The 26,409-nt window shown below is 39.4% G+C and overlaps 1 protein-coding gene across 2 annotated transcripts in view; it reads right to left on the minus strand.

Annotated features, from left to right (window-relative positions):
* The window catches only part of LOC131229529 (serine/threonine protein phosphatase 2A 59 kDa regulatory subunit B' gamma isoform-like), a 46,580-nt gene extending 23,508 nt beyond the window's left edge, over positions 1–23,072 (minus strand). The window contains exons 1-2 of one of the 2 annotated variants that reach the window (XM_058225518.1): positions 22,734–23,072; positions 21,259–22,548 (exon numbers count right to left, since the gene is read on the minus strand). In XM_058225518.1, coding sequence (XP_058081501.1) covers positions 21,259–22,518 — 1,260 coding nt within the window. In that variant the 5' untranslated portion in view covers positions 22,519–22,548; positions 22,734–23,072. Of the gene's footprint in view, positions 1–21,258 lie in introns of both variants that reach the window. The other variant, XM_058225517.1, reaches the window with a different exon arrangement.
* Between the last annotated feature and the right edge of the window lie 3,337 nt (positions 23,073–26,409).

The following is a 26,409-nucleotide window of genomic DNA, read 5'->3' on the forward strand; positions in this document are numbered from 1 at the left end:
CAAGAAGAATTTATGGAGAGAAGCTTGTGAGGACATCGATGTAGTAGATTTGGATGAATCTCCACCAACTACAACCATAGGGCAATCTATACTGGCCACAAAAAGGGCTCGTAGGCATGACCCTATGGATAGGTGGTGTAAACCACATCTGGAAGATGTGGTTGACTAAAGGGGTAAGGGCAAAGGACCTGCCCAAACCACTTTAGAAAACTGGTATAAGGAGGATAGAAAAACCACGATTTAGTACATTGCAAAGTGGTTGTCTCAAGCTTGTATAACTTTTAACACCACAAAGATGAAGAGTTTTAAAGTACTGGTTAAAGTTATAGGTTAATTTGGACCTAGCTTGAAACCCCCTTCCTATCATAAAGTGAGGGAGAGTTGCCTAAAAAATGAGGTGGAGTTTATTAGAAAATTTATCTCCGAATACAAAGAAATTTGGAAAATATATGGTTGTTTGTTAATGGCCGATGGATGGACCGAATGATCCGGTCGGACATTGATAAACTTCCTTGTAAATTGTCCAATTGAGATAATGTTTTTAAAGTTGGTGGATACATCGGCACATTCCCACACGGCCAATTATTTATTTAAATTGTTATATGGTATAGTTAAAGAGGTAAGAAATGAATATGTTGTCCAAGAAATCATGGACAATGCAGCTGATTATGCAGTTGCCAGTCACCAACTTATGGAAAAGAGGCGACGTTTATTTTGGACAACATGCTCAACACATTGTGTCAAATTTAACGTTAGAAGATATAGGTAGGTGATATCTTAAAGTAATTGCTAGGGCTAGGGGAATCACAAGATTTTTATGTACAAACATGCCCTCCTTCTCCAACACATGAGAAGCTACCTTTGGTGCAACTTGCTTCATCCAACCATGACCCGATTCGCAACAACTTTCTGAATACTACAAAGATTAAATTCAAAGAAAGTTGAAGTTAAGTCCTTTGTAGTGTCGGTCGATTGGAATAATGGACCATGATCCAAGAAGGCTGAAGGAAAGTTAGTCCAACAAACCATTCTTTCCACTCAATTTTGAGCTCAAGTGGTAAAGGCCTTAAATTATCGGAACTATTGGTGAGCGTGTTGTGACTGGTGGATGGTGATGGCTAGAAACAAAATAATGAAACACTTCAACTATAAAGAACGTGATTACCAACCCATCCTAAATATTATAAATGCTAAATGGGGCAGCCAAATGTCCATCCCCTTTGTATTCGACTGCCAACATCTTTAATCCGATCGTATTCTTAGCGTCCACCGATCGAACTACAACATCCGTGTTTCATATGGTTGAATTTCTTGACACTTTAGAAAAAAATGGTTCCAAACAAAGACGAACATGATAAAATTTCTCGGAAGCTGGACTTCTACATGAAGAGTACATGGATTTGGTCAAGAGAGATTGTTATTAAGCATAGAAGTATGAAATTGCCAAGTATGCAATTCTATGAAGTTTTACAACTTACAATGTAAGAAATCTAAGTGAGAAAGTGTCAAACTTAAACTTATTTGTACAACTGACTAGTAGTTTATGTATGAAGTTGACCCAACTAGGAGGGATCCGACACTACAAAAGCTAGAGAAGAGAATTCTTGGCCTTATGTTTTCTTTGAGCAGTTGCAAGCGCAACTGGAGTACATTCGAGTTGGTAAAACTTACAACTTAAAAGTTCTATAATTCAATTCCAATTTCAAATTTCAATGCTAAATTACTCAACACGTTCTAAATGTTATGCAGATTCACAAAAAAATAAAAAATAATAAAAAATGCCTCGAACAAAAGAAACTCAGCGACCTAATCTTCATCCAGTACAACACAAAGCTACGGGAAAAATCACAAGCAAAGCGAGAAAAGCCTGGATTCTATGATCCTATTAACCTAGATGATTTGGAGGCAAATAGTGAATGGCTTGTGGAGACAAAGGATCCAGTCTTTGCCGGCGAGTCTCTACATGGGCCCAAGTCAAAGACGATACTTATGAATCGACACCTGGCGAAGGTTCTCAACGGTGAAGAAGAGGAGCAGGAGGGGCAAGTAGTAGCACGAGGCCTACTAGCAATCAAGGAGAAAACGATGATATTGAGATTGAAGAAGTATAAGAAGAAGATGCTTGACCATTAGACGTGAATGAGCAACTTATGCAGACAAATGATGAAGAAACAAAAGAAGATGAAGTGTACGTTGAAGAAGGAGATGATTTTGACGACGATGTTGTCTATAGTGAAGGTGGTGATGTGCCACAATGGGAGAGGGAACAATGCATATAGTAGATTAGTAGTTTGTACTTTGTAGATTCTGTTTATCAATAAAAATATTAAATTTTTATTAATAAGTTATTGAGTTGTTAATTTTTAGTATTTTACATAATTACATCTTCTGGTTTAACTTAGTTATTAGTTATTTATAGCTTAGATAGTATAGTAATATTACACAAATTAGTTTGAAAATTGATGACAGGAGTCAAGTCTTTATGGAGAAAAAAAAAAAGATTTTTCCCGTCTTTTCCGATTTTTTTTTTCTTTTCTTTTATTTCTTTCTTTCTTTTCTTTCTTTTCTGATTTTTAAAAAAATTTCAAAAATAAAAAATTGTCGTGCAATTGCTTATGAAATTATGCGATGGCATAAGGGATCACACAGCTTGGATTGCATACAAACGCTTAGGCAACCTAACAACAATGGGCACAAGAAGTGCCTAAGAAATCTAAAGGCAAGAAGGCACACATAAGAAATATGGTGCGTGTATCTATGCATGTGGGGGGTTGAGAGAGGCTAGAAAGAGTAGGGGTGCCAATGGGTCAAGACAATAAAAACCATGCCATCAGAGGCGACCACCACCATGGCATCATATGGGAGTGAATTGGCCTAGGCATTATGGCCAATATAGGCCTATATAGGTGTGTCAAATACTAATATAGCTGATACAACCACACACACACACACAAAAACTACTTTTCACTACCTTTTTCACCAATTTCTTCATTTTAATAATTGAGGAAGCTTAAAAACTCATCTTTTAAATCAAAACTAGGCCTATTCTAAGGATCAAAACACAAGATTCGGGTGAGGTTTCATGAATCGAAACAAAAGAACCATTTTTGGAAATTTTAAAAGAAAAGGAAATTTGTCGCTTTCTTTATTTTATTTTTCTTCTTTTTGTTGTATTTCAAATCATAGTCCCTAACCTATCAAATCATGTTTGATTTGTGTTCAATTATGACCTATTTGGTTGACTTTCAATAGATCAAGCTGACAAACAACATTCTTGTCAAAGAATGGTATACATCATCAAATACATGTTCAAAACATCTAACAAAAAGATAGATTCACGTGTTTTATATTTTTTCTATTTCATGATAATTTTCAGAATCTTTTGGGACAAATTTTAGTGACCAATATTGAGGCAGGACAATTAACCACTTGCTCTAAAAGCTAAAACTGATAGAACACGGTGAATCAATCCATTTATCTCATAGCCTAGGCTCCACATCTCATGGGTTAGGACCTTGACCAAACCCCCTTTCGTGGGCCCCACTTCACATGGGTTCTGATTCACATGAGCCACGCGCCTCACACGGGCCGCACACCCTGAGTGTGCCCCTGCATCCCACAGGCCACCTCGCTCGAGCCCGGTGTGAAAATGCCCCATGCAATCACCCCCAGTGGGGAGTCTCAAACATGAGATCTCCTGCTCTGATACCACTTGCTCTAAAAGCTTAAACTGATAGAGTATGGTGAATCAATCCCTTTATCTCATAGCCCATGCCCCACATCTCATGGGTTAAGAGTTAGGACCTCAGCCGAATCCCCCCTTGTGTGCCCCGCTTCACACAGGCGGGGCCCGCCTCACACGAGCTACCCGCCTCACACGCGCTACCCACCTCACACGGGCCACCCACCCCGAGTGTGCCCCTACATCCACAGGCCACCCCACTCGAGCCCGGTGTGAAAATGCCCCTGCATTAGATATAGACATGTATCGTATGATATGATCAGATACACCCCATATTGTAAACATTATTGGGTTTGGTTGATGCAGCCCATGACACCAATATACAGAAAACCTTGAACACGGCCCAATTTCAATTCAATGGGTCAGGCTAGGCGGGGCTGGAGCTTTGTGAGTTTTAAGTGGGTCAAGTCAGCCTTTGGGAAATGAGTCACCAGTTAGGTTAAAGCTTAACTATTAGCTCGTTTAGGCTCAAGTTAACCCCAACCCGATTGAAGCCTCACACATAGGACATAGCCAACCCCAGGAATGAGTAACAAAAGGTACTTGGGCAAAAGAGGTCTAATTATAAAAAATGGCAAAAAATAGAAATGACAAAAACCTCAATACAGATAAAAGTTGCAAAAAGGGGGAGAATGAAGTAAGGCCAAGTATAAAACATATTACGAACTGTAGATCTATTAGGCGCTAGCGACTAGAGAGAGAAAAAGATAGACAAACTAGAAACAGTAAGGGAAAGGAAAAGTGAAGATAAACCACAATAGATGCATCAAGAGTGAGGTTCAGAGGTCTTGAGCTAGGTCCTAAATATCAGTATCAGAGGATGTATTGGCTAGGCCAAAAAACAATATGGTCCAAAGCATACTGGATCGAACCAACGAAATATCATACAAAAAGGCAAAATGGAAAACACTAGAATCTTATCATTTATTTGTCTTTTGCATGCATTCAATAATGTACTATACCATTTCCAGGTAAGAATGCACATTATCAGCTTGAGTTGTTGAAACTGAGTAGTTTTAGCCTTTGACCAGTATTAAAGCACTTGGGGATTTTAAAATTTTTGGTTGATTGTCAATTCTTATTAGAATGGGCTTTCTGACAAGTTTAAAGTTTTTTGTTGGCTTGCATATTTTTATGTTTTAATTAAATGGGTCACCGAAAGGTTTTTCCAAAGCCACAAGGGGTTTAAGGCAGGGGGATCCTCTTTCTCCCTTTTTGTTCATAGTGGCAGTAGAAGCTTGAAGCAGAATGTTAACAAGGGGAAAAGAAACAGATCTTATTTTAGTCTTCCAAGGATCACAAGAGGGGGAGTCGGATATCTCACTTGCAGTTTGTAGATGACACAATTTTATTTTGCGACAGAGAATTAGTGAAGGTGGACATTTGAGAAAATTTTTGGGATGTTATGAAGTGGTGTTAGGCCTTAAGATTAATGTATCGAAGTGTGAGATACTAAGAATCAGACTAGCTAAAGATGAGGTATCTACTTTTGCCCAGGATTTCGGGTGTAGAGTTGGTTCTTTTCCATCTCTACTTATCTCGGCCTCCAACTACGCTTGGGAAAGTCGGCGAAGCATTTGAGGAGCAAGGTAATAGAAAGATTTGAAAGGAAATTGTTGAAATGGAAGAGCTACAATCTATTGCTGGGAGGTAGAATCACACTTATAAAAGCGGTTTTGTCTAATCTTCCCTATATTACATGTCCTTATTTAAGTGCCCAAAGTCAGTTTGGACAAATTGGATAGTTGAAGCATGGATTCTCATGGAGAGGGGCCAAGGAAAAGCACAAATTCTATTTGCTAATTTGGGATGAGGTGAGCAAACCTCTTTCGGAAGGTGGTGCAAGCATTAGTGTTGGAATCAATGAACGTTGCACTGCTAGGTAAGTGGCAACAGAGACTCGGGTCTGAAGAAGACAGGCTATTGGAGAAAGGTTATCGCATCTAAATATGGTGTCCAGCCAAGGGAGGTTAAGGAATCTTCGTATTATACAGGGTGTCCGGTATCCATTACGATATAACCGTATCGACCGATACGTATCGGTAACGGCAGTGGCCGTTACGCGATACGGGGTCGTAACGGGGCACCCCCCGATTTTGTAGCCGTAACGGCCCCATAACGACCGTTACTGCCCCGTAACGGTCAGGGCGTAATGGTAAAAAAACAGAAAATTTTTTATTTTTTATTTTTGCTTTTCAAAGTCTGTTTTTTTCACTTTTTTAAAAAACTTCTTTCTTCTAAACTCTTCCTAAATCATTCTATTACTATTTTTGACCACTCTTAGCTTGATATTACAGATAAAAACAACTTATATTAAGGATTTTCTTGATTCAAAGCTCCGTGGGCCATTTTCCAGAAATTCCTCAAAAATAGGTATTTATATTTTTTATTCAATGTTTTGCTGTTTGAATGGTAGAATATGATGTGTTAATCATAATAGAAGATATTAATGTCCATTTTACAGATTGTTGTTGTCATTTTATATTTTTTTATAATTTTTTTCTATTTACGCACTATTTTTTGCCTTGTTTTTTTAAATTCGAAAAATCATTTTTTATTGAATGTTTTGCTGTTTTAATGGTAGAATATGATGTGTTAATCATAGTAGAATATGTTAATGTCCATTTTACAAATTGTTGTTGTCATTTTATATTTTTTAATAATTTTTTTCTATTTACACACTATTTTCGGCCTTTTTTTAAAAATTCGAATATATTATACATGTAAGATATTTTTATATTACATTCATTCTAATATATCTATCATTGATAGTAGATAGTTAGAAAATTAAATATATGAGTTTTGCAGTCAAATCTAGGTTGTTTGGTTCATAAATTCATCAGACAATCCGATACAACTTCTCACCAAAGAGTAGACCGTTACACCACCATAAACATGTTCCGATTTATAAATATATGCATATTTGGAATGCTTAGAATATTCCAGATTTAATCCATATTTTTTCATATTTTTTTGGCCAAAAAATAAAATAAAATTGCACCGTTACGCCCCCGTATCGCCGTTACACCCCCGTATCCGTATCGGTATCAGAGGGCACCGTTACGCCAACCGATACCGACATGGGATACCTTGGTATTATAGAGCATCAAAGATCTAGAAAGCCATTAATGCAGTAGCTCTACTATTCAAAGATGGTATAGGTTTTTCCCTCGATAGTGGATTTGGCATCCATTTTTTGGAGGACTCATGGTGTGGGGATAGGCCATTGTGAGTGAAATTCCCTTCATTATTAGCTAGGTTGGCTACTATGAAGAACATGACAGTGGCTAGTTGCTTTTCCAGTGAGGATAGAAGAGGTGTGTGGTGCCCGCCAGGTCAAAGGGTCACTTAACTGATTAAGAGGCAGCTCGGTTTGCTAATTTATGAAAGCGAATCCATAATATTCATCTTTCCCAATTTCAAAAGATTCCTTGGTTTGGAATGCTTTCCCATCCAAGGAAAGTCACAGTGCACTCCTTTTATACGATGCTTCAGAGTTTGTTGGTCTAAGAAGGGATTTCTTTCATGCCTTTTGGTTCTATGGAGCTCCCCCCAAGGTGGCATCCTTTGCTTGGTTGGTAGGAAGGAAAAGGATATTGAACATAAACAATCTTCAAAAAAGAGCTATGGTCCTCCCTAATATGTGCCTATTGTGAACAAGCGATGTTGAATCAATAGATCACCTCTTTATTCATTGCTCCTATGCCTAGAAAGTGTAGTATGCCTTCTTTACATCCTTTGAGGTGGAATGGGTAATAATGCCAATGATGGTGGAAGATTTATTTGGGGTGTGGCACAGCATGGTCTTTCCTAAGGAAAAGCTAGTTGTTTGGCACCTAGTACTGCTAGCAATCCTGTCAAACATTTGGGGAGAGCATAATGGCTCATGAGGAGATGTTTTCGGAAAATCTAAGAGTGATGTCTTATAATGGGCAGCTGGGGTAAAAAATGTGAATGTTTATGTAGCTTTGCCCATGTTTGGGTGGTATTGGTTGTATTCTTTGCTGCTTTACAGCTTATTAATAAAAATTGATATTTTATCCTTCAAAAAAAAAAAAAGAAGAAGGTTCAAAGACACCTTTGAGCCATTCCCATTCAAAGCACATCTATAGTTAAAAGAACTCTTTAAGATTCGGGTCATGTTTCAATGATCAAAGCCATAAATATGATGGGACTCATCAATGAAGGAGAGGATACCCCAAAATTTTCTCAGATCATACTATTTTAAACCTTTGATCATTTCAAGGTTTCCGTTGTAGGCTTTTAGCCCGATTAGGACTAGGGCCAAGCTATAGGGCCACATTGGCCCGACCCTAGCCCAGCCCATCGCCACCAATGGCCCAATTCTAATTAGTGAATAATTGATGAGGATGGTTAAAACATGAAAATTTGGGAAAAACTACCCAAAAAAATGAAGAAGAAACTAAAAAAATGACTATTTTCCTCAATATGGTCCACTCTACTTCAAATCACTGAATCTCACTCACACCTTCTATATTGATCTCCAAAATCAGTCTAGATTTCATAAAAATGGGTATCTTTTTTTAGAATTAAAAATTACTTTTTAGTTTTAAGAATTAAAAAGAAAAAACAGAGAGTTTATAGGCTTCCTCTATCCTTGGAATTAACAAAACAGAAGAAGATGGTCAGAAAATGTGAAAAAAATAATTCATAAGTGTCCCAACCATGTCACCGCGATACAAAGGGGCATACCATGGCCAATACATCCCATATTGACCAATATAGGCTGATATATGTGCCAGCCCACCAAATACATCATTTCAACCCCACTTCCTATATCAGGTCAAGCCAATACGGTCCCAATGCAGCTGTAGCGACCTGAATTTTTCAAACCTTGGTTACAACCGGTGTTTTAAATATCGATGATATTGGCCGATATATCCCACGATATATCTTGTATCCCACCTGTGCGATACGAAACTCGCAAGTAGTGCGATATATCTCACATGTTCGATTCGGTGAGCATTTCCGATTTCCAATCTTTTTTTCTTTTTTTTTTCTGTAAATCATGTTAAATCAGCGTCAAATTGTTACAAATACATGGTTTTTCATGTTTTGCATGAAAAAGCATGGATTGGGAGCTTCAATTTTGAGATTTGGAGGAGATGGGTAGAGTTGCGGAAAGTTGAAAAAATCAAAATTTCTCACTTGCTCGCAAATCGGTTGCAATCCTTGTGTCCAAACATAAAATCAAACATGTATGTAACCTAACCTAGTGATTCTTCTTTTGCTTTTGAATGTATTACTTGTGTTTCCACACGTCTTCTTATATTTATAAATTATATGAATGAACTTTGAATATACTTGCATCAATTCAGTTAGACAACGCATAGATTAGGACCCCATACAAAGAAAACCTATTATGTGCACTTATTTTTTATAATGTTTTGATTTATGAGTGTGTGTTGATGTGTTTTTTAACAATCACTGAAGTTTCAAAGTTTCATTGAAAAAATCGAACAATTTCCCCATGTTTCTAACAACAACAATACATAACGCGATACAACCGATATATCCCATGCGATAACCGATACGCATTTGTATCCCAAAGGTGTGATACATAACATGATACCGATATTTTGAAGACTGGTTACAACCCAAGATAACAAACACAAGGAATCCACTAACGGACTGACTAATAGATCCAAAGGAACCAAAAGGTAAAACGGGAGATGACTCAACTATTGATGTGAAAGAAATGATGCCTCACAACTAAAAGATCGTATTAACAAATTCTAAGAAAATTAATAAAGTTGAGATGGACACAGTAATCCCAATCCAATGATGATTGGAGTGCCAGATCAAAGATTCACTGATATGGGTGCCATAACAACGACAAGCAGCCATTCAAGATAAAGGAAGAAGGCACAGATGCGCCAACCTAGGATCCAAGGCAACTCCACTTATAGTTAGCCATGGAGGGTGAAGCAAAAAAATAACAGATTTAGGTGTGCATAAGTGTCTGTTTAAAAATTAACAAAAATAATAATAATAATAATAATAATAATTCAAAAAAAAAAAATCAAGTATAAAAAGGTAGGAAGTGGGAGGAGGAGCACAAATCTGAAGTGCAATTCAAAGCGGAAGCAGCACCTAGTTGTGGAAGGATCGTGCAACTAAGGCTCCACTACCAAAGTGGAATCAGAAGCCAACGCCAAGATGTAGAGAACACGTAGACAGTGGAAGAAGTGGCATGCCCATGCAAACAATATCAATCAGACGGCAATTCACCACGAACTTCCATCAAGGGAAAACAAGATTCAACTTTGATGATCGAAATCCATTCCAACTCAAGAACGAGCCTCTTAATTTTCACACAAAGAAAAAGAAAAAAAAAAAGAACTTGAGTCCAAGTCTTTTGAATTCAAGGGGAATTGACGCATCCAAGCCACACATCAGCATTAGATGGGTTCCACATGGGTGATTGAAGATCACTCTTCTTAAAAAACTCATGATTTAAGATCAGAAAAAACGAACAATTTTGGGTCGATAATTCATGAGAGTGGAGATAGGGAAGGATGTTCCCCATAGAATTCAATCTGGGTGGAAGAAAATGGAGAAGTGACTCTAGAGTTTTATGTGATCGTCGTGTAGCAATCAAACAGAAGGAGATTTTATAGCATGGCTATAAGAAATGCCATGCTTGTCGGGACAGAATTGTAGGCAGTTAAGGGAAAACATGTTCATAGGATGAGTGTAGCAGAAAATGAGTATGTTGAGATAGATTAGTGCAAAGACGAGGAAATGATAGAATTAGAAATGAATGCAATTAAGGAAACTTAAGAGTGGCGGCAATATGTAATAAGATGAAGGAAAGTAGACTTACGTGGTTTAGTAATGTGCAACGGAGACCAAGAACTGCACCGGTTAGGAGTGAGTTGATGCAAGTAGAAGGCTCTGAAGGGGCACGGGAAGGCGCAAAAGGACGTGGGAGGAGAGAGTAAGAAAAGATTTGATGACTTTTGGTCTAACTGAAGTTATGGCCCTTGATAGAGTGGAATGGCAGAGAGGAGTGCTCCTGTTTTGAAAAGGGAAGGAGAGATCAATGGCGAAGGTTTTTGGATCTATATGAACTATGCTGCCGACATGGAGCAGAGAGAACAGAGTTGTTTCTAAAATCCCTACGCATTATTGGGATAAAAAATTTGCAACAAGGATATCAAATGTGGTTGGTCGCCTCCAAAAAGCCCTATGGTGTGGACGCCTCACCTGGAGGGATTTGTGAACCTAAACATTGATGGGTGCTCCCTTGGCAACCCAAGCCCAACAAGGACAGGGGAAATCATTTGAGACAGTAAAAAGGAAACTCCAATTGAGTTAGTAGGGGATTCATCAAATGTGGAGACGGTCACGTTGTTGCATGGTCTAAGAGTCGAGGATAGTTGCATCATGAAACACCTTATAGCTGAGGGGTATTCCAAAAATGTTGTTGGGTGGGCTAGCAAGCGAAAACATCCGTGGAGGTTTGACAACATGATAGAAGAGGTTCGTGAGATTAGCATAAAAGGCTGCAATGTTATAAAAAAACCATACGATTTGGATCGTATTGTACACTTATATCATTTAAATCATACATATAAATTGCAATTGGGTCTGAATCGTACGATTCATAATTGATTCGTATGATTTAGAACGATTCAACAACATTCTAATTTTATTTTATTTTATTTTATTTACAGAAAACCGTATTTGCGATGCAAAAATGTTTTTTTTTTTTTGGGTGAAATTTTTATAGTTCGTTTGTTTTAAAAACATATTTAGGGTCCACATACATTAAAATATCACTTGTTTTGCTGCTTTTGAGAGAGTTTGGAGGCTTTTGAAGTTTGTGGGCCATAGAAAACCTAGAGAAAAAAGTCTACATATCTTTTTCGTTGCTCAACAGAATCGAACACCATTTGTTGCATTTAATTTCCAAATTGAAATAGGTAAGAATCAAGGTGTTCCGTTGCGGTATCACTAGGCGTAACGGTGCCCACCGTTACCAATACGGATACGCCCCGTATCGGCCGATACGGGGTGTGTAACGGTGCAAATTTTTTTTTTTGGTCAAAAAATTATGGAAAAATATCCATTAAATCTGGAATATTCTAAATATTCTAAATATGCATTCATTTATAATTTGGAACATGTTTATGGTGGTGTAACGGTCCACTCTTTGGTGAGATTGCTATATCGGGTTGTCTGATGGATTTATGAACCTGACAACCTGGAATTAATTGCAAACCTTTTATATTTAGTTTTCTAACTATATAATATCTATATAAATTTATTATAATGAATGTAATACCAAAACATCTTATATTTTCAAGTTTTCCTTTTATTTATAGTGCTAATGCATTGCATACTTCGTGACTCACATACATTTCATTTCAATATATAGAGTTTAGGGACTTTTGTATCTTATTATGTAATTCATATACCTAACAATTTGATATCATTTTCCCTCATAAATCTTTTAGAAAAATAAAATTAAATTGAGGTAAATAGTGTTGTCGATTCGGGGCTGATTTGGGGACCATTTGATGCCTCAAACTAGCCTTAAATTAATGCAATCTATTGGCACTTATCCCACTAAAGGATTGGTGGACATTTATTGGACAGTGAAAAATGAAAAATATCAAATGGTCCCATTTCAAAAAACAAGTGTCTGCGAACTAATGGTGAAAATTGTAGTTATTTAATTTTGGGATTGTGACTTAGCAACAACGGTCCCAAAATTTAATTGGTTAATTTTGAGTTGATATATACCTCATGTATAAATTTTTGGGGCCATGTACTGGGGTCCACTCGATTATGTATTATATATCCATGTCATCCATCCGTTTTGGCAACTCATTTATTGGCATTGGAAAAAAATAAGATAATTCATCTTAGGTGGACCACTAGTGGGCCAGGCAGGCCACCTCGATGTATTTGTATATCCATGCCATCAATCTGTTTCGCCAACTCATTTTAAGGCATGGTCCAAAAATTCAGGTAGATCTAAATCTTCGGTGGACCACTAGTGAGTATCCCTTTAAAAGTGGGGCCCGCCTCAATGCATTTGTTGTATATCCATGTGGTCCATCCTTTTTGTCAACTTATTTTAGGGCATGATCCAAAAAATGAGGCTGATCCAAATCTTAGGTGAACCACAAAATAAGGATTTAATTCCCACCATTAAAAATTTCTTATGACATTTTTTTTGGGATCAAACTGTTATTTGTGTTCTCCCTTCATCAAGGTCAAAGTCTATGTGACCTTATGAACAGGTCGGACGGAAAATAAATATTATAGTGGGCCCTGAGAAGATTTTAATAGTGGGCATTCAATCCTAACTGTGGGGTCCAATTGAGATTTGGATCCCTTCACTTCAAGGATTGTGCCATAAAATGAACCCGAAAAATTGATGGACGACATGGATATACTACACGTAAATCAAGGTGGGCCCCACGTTACAAAACAGTGCATGTGCATTGTATTGCATGCACCGCAAAGCATTTAAAAAAATAAATAAATTTGAAGTGCGTGGTTGTCAGTCCATTCATTTTTCCAAGACTCAAAATGAAAAGAAGAGGGGGAAACTAAAAAGAAAAAGAGGGAAAGAGGAGAGAGGGAACCGAAAAGAGGGAGAGAGAGAGAGAGAGTTGAAGAAAGAAGAAGAAGGGCAGCAACTGCTCCCGCCACAGCAGCCCGACAAGAAGAAGAAGAAGAAGAAGAAGAAGAAGAAGGGCAGCAACCACTCCCGCCGCAGCAGCCCGACAAGAAGAAGAAGAAGGGCAGCAACTGCTCCCGCTGCAGCAGCTCGACAACAAGAAGAAGAAGAAGAAAAGAAAGAAAGGTAAAAATTAAAAAAATTTTAAAAAAAAGGTATTTTTTTTTCCTATTTTCTTTAGGGGGTTATGGCCCATCACAGTTGTTACGGTACCGTAACGGCCCTTACGAGCACAAAAAAATAGGGGGGGTGGCCGTTACGACCCCATTCCTATTTTCTTTAGGGGGTTATGGCCCATCACAGTTGTTATGGTACCGTAATGGCCGTTACGAGCACAAAAAAGAGGGGGGTGGCCGTTACGACCCCGTAACGCGTAACGGTCACGGTTGTTACCGTTACATATCGGCCGTTACGGTCAATACGTAACCGTTTTTGACCACCCTGGTAAGAATACATATAAAATAGTCATTTAATCTTTTTTTTTTATTTCATTTCTTTCATAGTTAGGTGAAAATATGCATTTTTCAAATTAAAAAAAATCGCACATTTGCATTATTTTGCGGATTTTTGTGAAATTTTGTTAGGGCTTTTGTTTTTAAAACACATTTAGGGCCCACCCACATTAAAATATTACATCTTTTCCTTCTTTTAAGAGAGAGTAGTAAGATTTGGAGTTTGTGCCCCACAAAAAACTTAGAGAAAGAAGTTGTCATATCTTTTTCGTTGGTTAACGAAATTTAATGATGCTTGTTTCGTTTGATTTCTACATTAAAATAGGTATGAAAAAACATAAAATAGTTATTTAATCTTTTTTTTTTTTTTTTCCTTTCTTCCATTTTTTGGGCAAAATATGTGTTTTTTTTATAATGATTTTTCCATTTTTTTTTTCATTTATTTCAAGAGTTCTCTCATTTTCTTAATCATTTATTATAGTCTATGTTTGTGTGGGCCTAAATAGTTCTCTTTTCTTAATATGTAGGCTTGTGTGTTGGCTCCTGTCGAGCCTTAGAGATGGAAAAGAAATTTAAGACAAATGATAATGATCTTACATGGGAATATTGTTCAAAGATGGATGAGAACGATGATCTCCATCTAAGATGTAATTTTTGTGGGAAGGCGTATCAAGGAAGTATGTTTCGAATGAAACATCACATAGCCAGATAATGTAGGGACATTTTCACACCGGGCTCGAGTGGGGTTGCCTGTGGGATGCATGGGCACACTCGGGGTGGGCGGGGCCCACGGGAGAGGTCTCGTGTTTGGGACTCCTCACCGGGGGGTGATTAATGTGCATTTCACACCGAGCTTGAGTAGTGTAGCCTATGGGATGTAGGGACACACTCGGGGTAGGTGGCCCGTGTGAGGCAGTACCCATGTGATTTAAGGCCGACGAGGGGCGTTCGGCCGAGGTCCTAACCCATGAGATGTGGGGCCTAGGCTATAAGATAAAGGGTTTAATTCGCCATACTCTAACAGTTCGAGCTTTTAGAGCAAGTGGTTAATTGTCCTACATCAAATTTGGTATCAGAGCTTAAGGTTTTCATAGGGGAATGCATTGCATGTTTAGAATTTAGTTTATTCACGTCTAGTTTGCATCGATTCTCATCATATAGGGCTGTTTAGGACCCATCATTCACAACATGGACTGCTGAATTTTCTGTTATCAGAAAATCCCCAATTTTCATGGCTGAATTTTCTGTTAACAAACTATTTGGGCAGTTATGTTGCTAGAATTTTAGTAGCGTTGTGTAGTTTCCCTCATATAGAGTCCTATAGGATCATTTAGTCTCATTTAGATGCATATAGTTGTGTTAGAGGGTCTTTGAGTTGAGTGAGTAGTTGTATGCCCACACGTACTGGTCGTGGTTTTCGTTTATACCCTACACTAAACATGGAGCAATTGCAAAAGTCAATGAACAATATAACCCTGCAGTTTGAATCTTTGGGTAGACGCTTGGAACAACGTATTGACCAACGATTTAAACAACTTAATGTGAGCATTACCCAACTAGAAACCTCCACCCGAGCAAACCCCACAATTGGGGAAGATACCCAATCTCAGGCAAGTGGTCAGGAGGATAGACCAAGGAATGGAGGTGGCTAAGGAATTGGTCATGGGCACGCACCCGTGCACACACCCCACAAGGGGCATCATGATCACTAGACCCAGATGCGCGACTCCTTTAGGGAGTAAAGAGTAAAAGCCCCTACGTTTGATGGTCACTTAGACCCTAAAGCTTTTCTAGATTAGTTGGCAGATATGGACTACTATTTTGAGTGGTACGACATGTCGGATGCTCGTCGAGTCCGATTTGCCAATATGAAGCTTGTGGGTCAAGCAAAGAGGTTTTGGGCTACTGTGGAGCGAAAGAAAGAAAGGTCGAGGGAGCCCCCAATAGTCCATTGGGGAGAAATGAAAGAAACTCTCAAGGAAAAGTATCTCCCTTTCTCTTATCACTTGAGGTTGGTTGAAGAATGGCAGTCTCTTCGACAAGGTTCCATGAGTGTGGCTGAATACATTGAGAAGTTCAAAGAATACTTGACCCGGTGTGAAGTTGATGAAGATCTCGTACTCACTCTTGCTCGATTTAAGATGGGCCTCCGTTCTGACATTAGGAGAGAGTTGCTCGCCAAGGACATAGACACTCTTGAACAGATGTATCAAGTAGAGTTGGAGGTCGAGCAATACCTCAAAACATCTGTGGGAAGGCGGTTTGAGTTTCGTGATTCTGGTGCTAAGGCCAACCTTTCTGGGGCTAATCCTAGCACTGAATATCAATACAAGCCTTCCAGTAGTTCTCAGTTTAGACCCAAGGATGATAAGGGTAAAGGAGTTGTCGGGTCTAGCTCGCGCAAAAGTGATGCGATTAGGTGTTTTAGATATCAAGGGTTTGGTCACTTTACCTCCCAGTATGGCACAAAAGAGGGCATCAAAGTGTTCCTTATTGATGGGCAAGTAGATGTAGTGCCCCCAGAGAGTGACGGTGAGGAGGAAGAATATGATCCAGCAGAAACTCCTATTGATGAGGAAGAGGGAGCACAAGAGTCTGCGACCCTCGCAAATGTGTGTTGCACCTTTGCACAAGCCAAGAATACCGACGATTGGCGCCGCAACACAATCTTCTAAACTTACACCAAATGTGGTGATAAGAGCTACAAGATGATCTTGGATAGTGGTAATTGTGCTAACGTGGCATCAACTGGCACTGTGAGCTGTTTGGGCTTGAAGCTTGAAGCCCATCCTCAACCCCATAGAGTGTCCTGGGTTAATGAAACTTCCATTCCAGTTTCGCACCGTTGTCTTATTCCTATTCAATTTGAATCATATAAAGATACACTTCGGTATGATGTTGTTCCCATGGATGTTGGCTATATCATTCTGGGTAGGCCCTGGCTTTATAACATGGATGTCACCGTATTTGGTCGTTCGAATGTGTGTACATTCTAGTTTGAGGGCAAGAAAGTCAAGCTAAACCCACGTCCACCCAAGAACACGATTGGAAAGGAGTCCGCCACACAGAGTGGTGTGAGCGGCTCAAAAGAATTGAAGGAATCGAAGTCTAAGTCCAAACCTCTTCATATTCTAAATGCCAAGGACTTTGAGGGAAAGACTGAGTCGGACTCAATAGTGTATGCCCTTGTAGCTAGGGAGAGTGCACCAGAGACTAATGTAGAGTTACCCACTAAGGCTATTCCAGTAGTGGATGAGTTTCGTGGTGTCTTTCCTGCGGATCTACCGGATGAGTTTCCCCCTATGAGGGATATATAGCACGCCATTAATTTAGTCTCTAGGGCGACTCTACCAAACCTCCCTCATTATAGAATGAACCCAAAGGAGCATGCAGAGTTGAAGAGACAGATTGATGAGCTCTTATAAAAAGGTTTCATTCGAGAGAGCATGAGCCCGTGTGCCGTGCCTGTCCTTCTTACACCTAAGAAGGATGGCACATGGAGGATGTGTGTTGATAGTAGGGTCATCAACAAAATCACAATCAAGTACTAGTTTCCCATACCGCGTCTTGATGACATGTTGGATATGATAGCCTATGATAGCCAATGCTACTATCTTCTCGAAAATTGACCTCAAAAGTGGTTATCACCAAATCCATGTATACCCTGATGATGAGTAGAAGACGGCCTTCAAGACGAATGATGGGCTATACGAGTGGCTAGTCATGCCTTTTGGGCTGACTAATGCCCCAAGTACCTTCGTGCGAATGATGACCCAAGTGTTGAGACCCTTCATGGGGAAGTTCCTGGTCATCTACTTTGATGACATCCTGATTTATAACATGACCCAGACTCCTCACTCGAGGTGGGCGGCTCGTGTAAGGCGTTACCCATGTGATTTGGCGCCCACGAGGGGGGTTTGATCGAGGTCTTAACCCATAAGATGTGGGGGCTTGGGCTATAAGATAAAGGATTTAATTCACCATACTCTAACAGTTCGAGCTTTTAGAGCAAGTGGTTAATTGTCCTGCATCACCCGAACGAAGAAAAATGTAGCAGCATATCCCCAAGTTGGTGATGATGTGGTGAAAAAATAAAGAAGTTATTGGATGATAATGTTAATGAGAAGAAGCAACAAGAAGAAATGGCAAACGATGTTGGAAGAGTTCCCATTATTGATGACATGGATGAAATAGGTGCAGGAAAAAGAAAAAGAATTGTAGATGAATTTGTGGGAAGAAAGAGTGGGTCGAAACAAAAACAACATGCCACTAAGCAAAATCTAGAAGAAGAGAGAGATAAAGACAGTGTGTGCCTTTCAATTTCTTGTTTCCTGTATGCAAATGCTCTACCGTTTAACCTTGAAAATAGCCCATTTTTCGCCGCTATGATTAAAGCAGTTGATGTATTTGGGTTGGGATTTAAGTTTTCGTCATATCACGAATGAATAAAATTTTGAACATGGAGGATGAGTTGATTAAGAAATCAATTGATGTATATAAGAAGGAATGGGATAAGACCGGATGCACAATAATGTCAGATGGGTGGACCAATAGAGTGAATCAATTTATTACAATTTTTTTGGTTGATAGTCTAAGCAATACTATCTTTTTGAAATATGTTGATATGTTCGATATTTTAAAGAATAAAAACAATTTGTTGGGCTTACTTGAGTCGGTTATTGATGAGGTGGGTGAAGAAAACGTAGCACACGTCGTTACGGATAGCGCATTCGCCTACATGGAGGCGGGTCAGATTTTAGTGGAAGAGAGGAAGACGTTGTTTTGGTCTTCATGTGCGGCCAATTGTATAGACTTAATGCTTGCAAACATTGAAAAGTAGTAAGTTCATTCAGGGACCATGGCAAAAGCAAGGGGCTATAACGGTCTATATTTACAAGCATTGTTGGGTCTTGAATTTAATGAGAAAGTGAACAAAGAAGGGAGTTGACAAGACTGGTCCTAACACGATTTGCAATGTGTTACTCGACTTTGAAAAGCATCCGTGAAAACAGAATTGGCTTGAAGTCGATGTTTACCTCAAAAGAATGGGAGGGTAGCAGTTTCTCTAAGATCGCAAAGGGAAAGCATGTTCAAGATATAGTTTTGGGTGATGTAGATTTTTGGCCATCTATGAAGTTTTACTTGAAGACCACTCTCCCATTAGTCAAGGTGCTATGGCTAGTTGATTCAGATAAGAGGCTGGCCATAGAATATATTTATGAAGTGATGGATTGGGCAAAAGAGGCGATAGCAAGGAACTTGGGACGGGTGAAGAAGCGATATTCGGCCATATAGGAAATCATAAACTAACAATGAAATCTCTAGTTGCATAGGCCCTTACATGCGACGACTTGTTTCTTAAATCCTAGATTTCAGTATGATGACAATTTCCATCCAAATTTAGAGATTAAAACTAGCATGTATGACTGCATTGAAAGAATGATCCCAGACTCGAGGCAAATGGTCATCATTGATGAGTAGATCGATAAGTTTATAAAAAGCCTATGGTTTATTTGGAAGAGAAACGGCAAAATTAACTAGAACGACAAAGCAATGAGGTAATTTTACAGTTATTTTGCTTCTTTGAGTTTAATGGTGGGCATATGGTTTATGAATTATGATCATGTATGATGTATGCTTTTACTTTTTTGGTTATTTATGATCATGTTTGATGTATGTTTTTACTCTTCTTCTTTTTTTTGGTTTATGAATTATAGTCATGTATGATGTATGTTTTTACTTTCTTTTTTTGTTTATGAATTATGATATGTATGATGTATGGTGGAAGAGTTACAGAGACAAGTGTCTAGAATTGCAAAAGCTAACTATTCGTATTTTGAATTTGACACGTAATGCTACTAGTTGTGAGCGCAACTAGAGCACTTTTAAGCAAGTGAGACATTGAATTCATTACTTAACTTAAGAATTCACCATGTAGTGACCAATAACCTAATGTAATATTAGGTTCATTGCAGATACATGCAAAGAAGAGGAATAGACTCAAGCAATAGAGATTGAATGCACTCGTCTTCGTAAAGTACAATCTCTCCAGCTCGAAATTCGTCATGCAAAGAGATAGAAGGACTAATGGCTTGATCCTATATGTTTATCAAATATGGAATCCGACAATAAATGGATCATAGAGAAAGATGATCATGCACTCCCTACAAATAACACCTGGATGGGCATAGGTGAATGTTTTGCCGAAAGATTGGAGGATGTGCAAGGTGTAGGCGGATCCACCTCAACACCGGATGGGTGACGTGGTATGATTGCATGTCATGTACTCGTATTCTTATTGTTTAGTCTTGTAATCTTATAATTATTAATTAATAGTCTTATTATAATGCATTATGCATAAACTATTTTGTTGGTCCTAGAAAACTTGCTATTCGAAGTAAAGCGAAAGGAGAAAACGAAAGTAGTAGAAGAGTTTATTTCGACAACAAATTCTGAAGATGAAGATGAAGATGATGTTAATAATGTTGATCTCATTGATGATAAGGAAGAAAATGATGATGGCGCTAGCACAGCCGACGAAGAATAGATTTGTTTGGACTTTTTTTTTTTTTTAACTTATAGAAACAAGTGAATAGCAAATACATTATAGATGTAAATGGGGATGGGGATTTGAATCATATAGAAAACTTAAATCCTTTGAACTTTATCAAAAACTTGGTAGAAAGTGTCGCCAACCTCTTATTTTTTTTCTTTTTTCTTTTTCTTTTTGGGAAATTGGAATGAAACAATTTTGAACATATGTGTGCCCTCCTGGATTTCTGTTTGATACATTATTCTAAACTCTTAGCATCCTTTGAACTTTCAATAACAAGATACAACTATCTCTACAACAATTCTTAATCTCAAAAGTGATAGAACTTTAGAACCATTATGCTAACTATGTCATTTTGAAGTCATTTAACGTCGTCAAAATAATCCACACCACATCTCTGAATCAATGCTGAGAAGAAAATCCATGGCATTTCACCTGCATCACATTGTCCTAAGCCTAAATGCAAACAAGCCTAAAAACACAAGGCAGTCAATTTATTCCAGATAAAATTTAGAACAACACTAGGGAGGAGGAAAACAGCAACTCTACTATTGAAGAACTTAAAAAGAAGCCTGAAGTGTGATGCTATAAATCTAACAGAATTAAGTGACACCGGCATAGATCATAAATAGCATATATCTATAACCAGAGAGATGAGAAATATGTACAAAGGCACATTTGGAAGCCACAAAACACACGAAAAAAAAAAGAAAAACAGAATGGCACAGAAAGCATTATGCAATCAAGGGTAATAAGAGCAAAAAACTACAACTATAGTGACCATATCATCTACCTGGAAGTGTGAGCTGTTTAGGCATCGGCCAATCTGGCGGAACAATGGAACCATGCAACGCTGGAATTCTGCCACCTGCGTAGCTTCTAGAACTTCCTCAAGCTCACCAAGGAACATCACCTCCTTCGAACTATTTGTGACTGGCCAATACTTCAGTAGACCTCTAATAACCGTGTCTGCCAGCTTGAAGTCCTTCTCCACAAACTGAGTGATGCAATATGTCAGCTGTTGGTGATACATTGACACACATTTGGGTTTATGCAGTGGGATCAATGCCCGGACAAGGAACAGCTTATGTTCTTCCTTCAAGGGCAGAGCGAATCCGTTGATTATACTGCCCAAGATCTCGAGCAATTCCGCAATCCCATTATGGCGCTCCGTCTCGAAGATGAAGCGGTAGAAGATGTTGTTGATGGCCTTCCTGATGAAAGGGCGATGCACCATAAACTTCCCATAGATGCGGTGGAGTATCGTCTTAAGGTATTCCCTCTCCCGCTGGTCCTCGGAATCAAACAGGTCGAGCAGCCTCAACACGAAGGAATGGTCAATGTACCGCTTCGCGAGCTTGGCGTCCGTTTCCGATGACGCGACAAACCTCAAGAGGAATTCATAGACGATCTGCAGGTGGGGCCATGCAGGGTCCATCGCCTGCTCCTCCTCCTCCGCATCAAAAGCTTCTGGGATCTTGCCTTCATGGCCTGACGAAGGAAACGTCCGGAACAGGTTAGCAGCCACCATCTTCGTGATCTCCTGCATCGTGATCTCGTTGAACTTGGTGGTGACAGAGGCCACGTAGTCGACAAGCTCAAGCAGTGTCTGCCGCTTCACGTCCTTCTCCTTGAGGTTCTTCATGGGGTCCGCAAAGTCAAACACAATGCAGCACATATTGAGCTTCTTTATGAACAGGCTCTGCTTCTCAGCACTTGGCACATCGCGGAAGCCAGGCAATGCTTCATAAGAGGACAGGGTGACTGTGGCGGCATTGCCAGGCCCGCCTGCCTGGGATTTCTTGCTTTGATTCGATTTGTTTGGGGCGGAACTACCAGAGGACTGATTCGAAGAAGACTTGCCCGGAACGGAATTCGGTCTGGAGTTGTTAGAAGACAAATGAGCCCCAGCACCGGAGTGGGGCCCGTGAGATGGATTTACAGACGAAGCAGCTCCGAAACCAGCATCCCCGTTGTTCACACTTTGATTGTTGGGGGATGTCGATTTTGATGATGGCTTCCGGGGTAGCCTCCCCAGTATTTGTTTGATCATATTTACAAACCCTAACGATGCCGAGAGGCCCTAATCAGAGCCCGTGGCCACCCCAATCGGAATCAGGGAAAAGGAGAATCAATATGGGCCGTTGGGTGAAGAAATAGGGTAGATTGATCCTAGCAATTTGGGAATGAGCGATGGCCCACCGAAACCTAAATCTAAGTGAAAATGAAAGGCGGGATAGGGATTGGGGAGTAAAGAAAAGTACTTACATTCCAAGAGGATGATTATGACGATCCAGAGAGATGTGGATTTAAAATCAAGCTGCTGATATCTTGCGTTTTCCGAAGCGTGAGAAGATCGGCTCCGCTTTCGTATTGGTGGGAAAGAAGGATCTTTCTTGGCTGCTGCTGTGATGAGGATCCAGAGAATGAGAGAGAGGGAAACACTGCAAACGAGTCCTCCCTTCTCTTGGCCGGGTACAAAACTACAGAGTACACGCCCTCCTCTCTCTCTCTCTCTCTCCTGTTGTCGTCGTCGAAGTTGAGAATTTTTTAGTGTGACGAACGAAAGTCTGGAGGTGGATTGCGTCCGCTGCTCGTTCGCATGAGCCCTTTGATCGGCCCCATTTATAAACATGCCACGATCGCATATACTACACCAGTCCGCTCTTAACGAGTATGAGTAAAATAGACGGTCCAATAAATACGCCCAAAGGTCCATATTTCAGCATGCCCATGAGATGAATGGATGGACCGGATTCCTCAGTCAACGCATTATCTGGATCTGCCACACTGGATGGATGGCTCGGTTCCACAATTTATGGTCGACACTGCGAATAACTTCCATATTTATCTTGTGCATGTGACATCCAGCCCTTCCAATAGGTGGGGCCGACTATGAGGATCAACTGGTGAAAAAAAATAAAAAGCCACATCCACCAATTGTGTGGGCCACACTTATATTTCGTTATTTTCCAATGGTCATAATTTTTTTCTATGATAGGGCCCACGCGATGAATGGATGGGGATGATTTTTACACTACGTGATTGGGTTAGACTTCACACACACGTTATAGATTATAGATTGGAAGGTATTCGCTGGGTGAGCTGTACGTTGTGGTCCAACCGGTTAAGACTTTGAGGCCTACTCGTTTGATGACCTCCTTAAGATCACCAGGATTCGTCCACGTGTATGGCCACTTCCTCCTCAATCCAAACCGTCCAAATGGTAGGACCAGGGTAGATGGGGCATACGCTCATTTCTTGGGAGATCCCACATCTAGCTAAAGGGCATTTGTTATTTGACTTTGGAGAATTTTGAGTACTTGTCAAGCTATCCGTTCAATAAAATCAACCATTGATTTTGACCCATCTAAGCGAATAGACGTTCTAAATTGAGGGTACGTGTATGCCCATGACATCATTGACATGGACATGGAAATGTGAGCAGGCACATGCGTTTACCATAATATCAGGTGAGGAAGGTCTATTTGGTAGGCCGCAACAATGATTTTATCGTAAGAACAATTTATTTATTTGTTTATTTTATAACAAGAATAACCATTTTATTTATTTATTTTTAAAATAATAATAATAACAGAAATAACCACTTCTCAAAACTAAACAAAGGAATATAAGTAGGCATTGATTTGTAATTAAGCAAAGCATCTAAATTGAAAGAGGAACTAGGATTGTTAGTTGGCAGAGGCTTAATCAGAGCATAAACGACCGTATTGAGAGATGCTCCATTACTCTAACCTTAATAGCAGTTTTCAGCAAAGGATATGAACAGCACTTCCCACAAAGGTTCCCTTTTACTTTTGATTGTGTTGATGACTGCAAGAGAATCATTCTCTTCTCAAGATGTCTGGAACCGATCGTCTAGGCACTCCATGAGATCATTTTAAGATGCACCTGCGCCATGCCAGTCTCGTAGATGAAAGGCAAGGATAGTTTCACTCTCGTTGAGGACCTTGTAAAATAAATAAATATGAATTGCCATGATAATCGGTTGGATTTAGGTGGGGCCAAAGCCATGGATCAGATGACTCAGATGAGTTTGATGCAGCTCATCCAGTCGGATTCCATTTGAATTTGATCTGGTTCAACACCCCAAATCACCCCTCCGGCCCACCCTGACTCAGTTGGCCCATGAGTCAGCTCAGATCCAAATGAGTCCATTAGATGAGTCGCCAACTTGAAACCATGGCCAAGGCCAACCTAATCTTAACACATTTAGGGCCCTTTGGACGGTCTCTGTGTACCCACTTATAAATTACTAGTAAAATGCACATTCGTTGCATGTGAGACAGCGTTAAATATGGCATTGCTTAGTAGTGGGTCAATGGAACAATTAGTTTTTCCATCGCACATGTACAATACCAATGACACAAGCATACATATTGACAATTTTACTTGGAAGATTGGAAGATCTTGGCCATTTATATCTTTTGCCTATTTTTCTTGGATATGGATCTTCACTAACTTTTCTCTTAACCATTTAATTTAGCCTGCTAGTTAAAGAGTTAGGATCCTCAAATCTAGGGATTTTTCAAGACATCCCAAATTCATTTGGAGCCCATCTGATAGATGTCTTAATCATCAAACCATGATCTCACCTTAGTAGACTATGCATTAGGAACAGATAACTCCTTACACAAGATTCATGAAGAAATAAGAAATGTTGCTCTTTTTATAGAATCCATGAAATTAAATGTATGGTTATCGAAAGAAGGGCCCCACATGCAAGGAAATTGATGCATCAGCACACGAAAATTCTCTAACACTTTGATATGTGATATGAGCACAAAATCTGAACGGTTTACTAGATGAATCACCTCACGAAACCCTTAGAACCCCAAAGTTAGCCTGACCCAAAAATTTGGTGGGCCATAACAAAGTGAGAGGGAATTCCCTCGCTTGATTTACCTCTCACTTCACTATGGCCCACTAGGATTTTGGATCGGGCTAAGTTTTGGGCCGTAAGAGTTCATGAGGTGACTCATTTAATGAGTTGTTCATATTGCATATACACATCATGTGAGATGAGTTCTCAAAAAGTACTTATGAGTTCCCATGAGAATCGATTCCTAGGTGAGCATCACACACACACACATGTGTGTGTGTGTAACCTCACAAGTTACGTGCGTGTGTGTGTGTAACCCCACAAGTTACGTTGTGTTCGGGTTCATCAATTTAAATGGTCGATGCTTTGAATGTTATAAGTGCATAGCTCTGACTTGATGGACGAACTACAAGAATAGGGTAGCACCTTTTTTGTGAAAGATATGACCGATCCAACGGACTTAGAATTTATAAATGAACAGATTCGTATATATTGGACTCAGTCGACGACAAGCGATTATACAAAAAGGGTGGCTGAGCTTGAGCTTCACTCAATTGTTGTTCGTGTCGACCAGTTACTTCATTTCCTGCCACTCTTCATTGAGGAAGGGGACCGTTGGAAGCCTTCTAGGGAAAAAGATAAAACAGAAATGCAAACCCTTTTGGAAAAGTTTGAAAACCTAAAGGCTTAGTTTAATCAACCTTTATCGCTTTTAAATTTCCATCTTTCTTCATGTAATAATGCGGTTGATGACCGACAACACAATGAAATAAAGTTTTTAAAAGTTTTCAGGCAATATTCAGTCCTTACACATTTCACATCCTGAGTACACATGCCTACATGGGATAAATGATCATTCACACTCTTCGCATGCCTCCACGTAGAAGTATGGCTACTAGTACTTAACCATATCCAAGTGTACTCCCCGTATCTCCTCTTGCAGTGATACATCATGTCAAATGAATCAACTTTTGCTACCTTTCAACGTATCCATAATAATTGCAGTATCGGAAAGCTCATCCAACGCCTATATTTAATGTGCATTAACTCCCCTTTGCTTCATCTCATCTATAAAAGAGGAACTATAGGCTTCAGATCTTC

This window comes from Magnolia sinica, chromosome 16 (assembly GCF_029962835.1).
Source record: "Magnolia sinica isolate HGM2019 chromosome 16, MsV1, whole genome shotgun sequence".
Taxonomy (NCBI): Eukaryota; Viridiplantae; Streptophyta; class Magnoliopsida; order Magnoliales; family Magnoliaceae; genus Magnolia; species Magnolia sinica.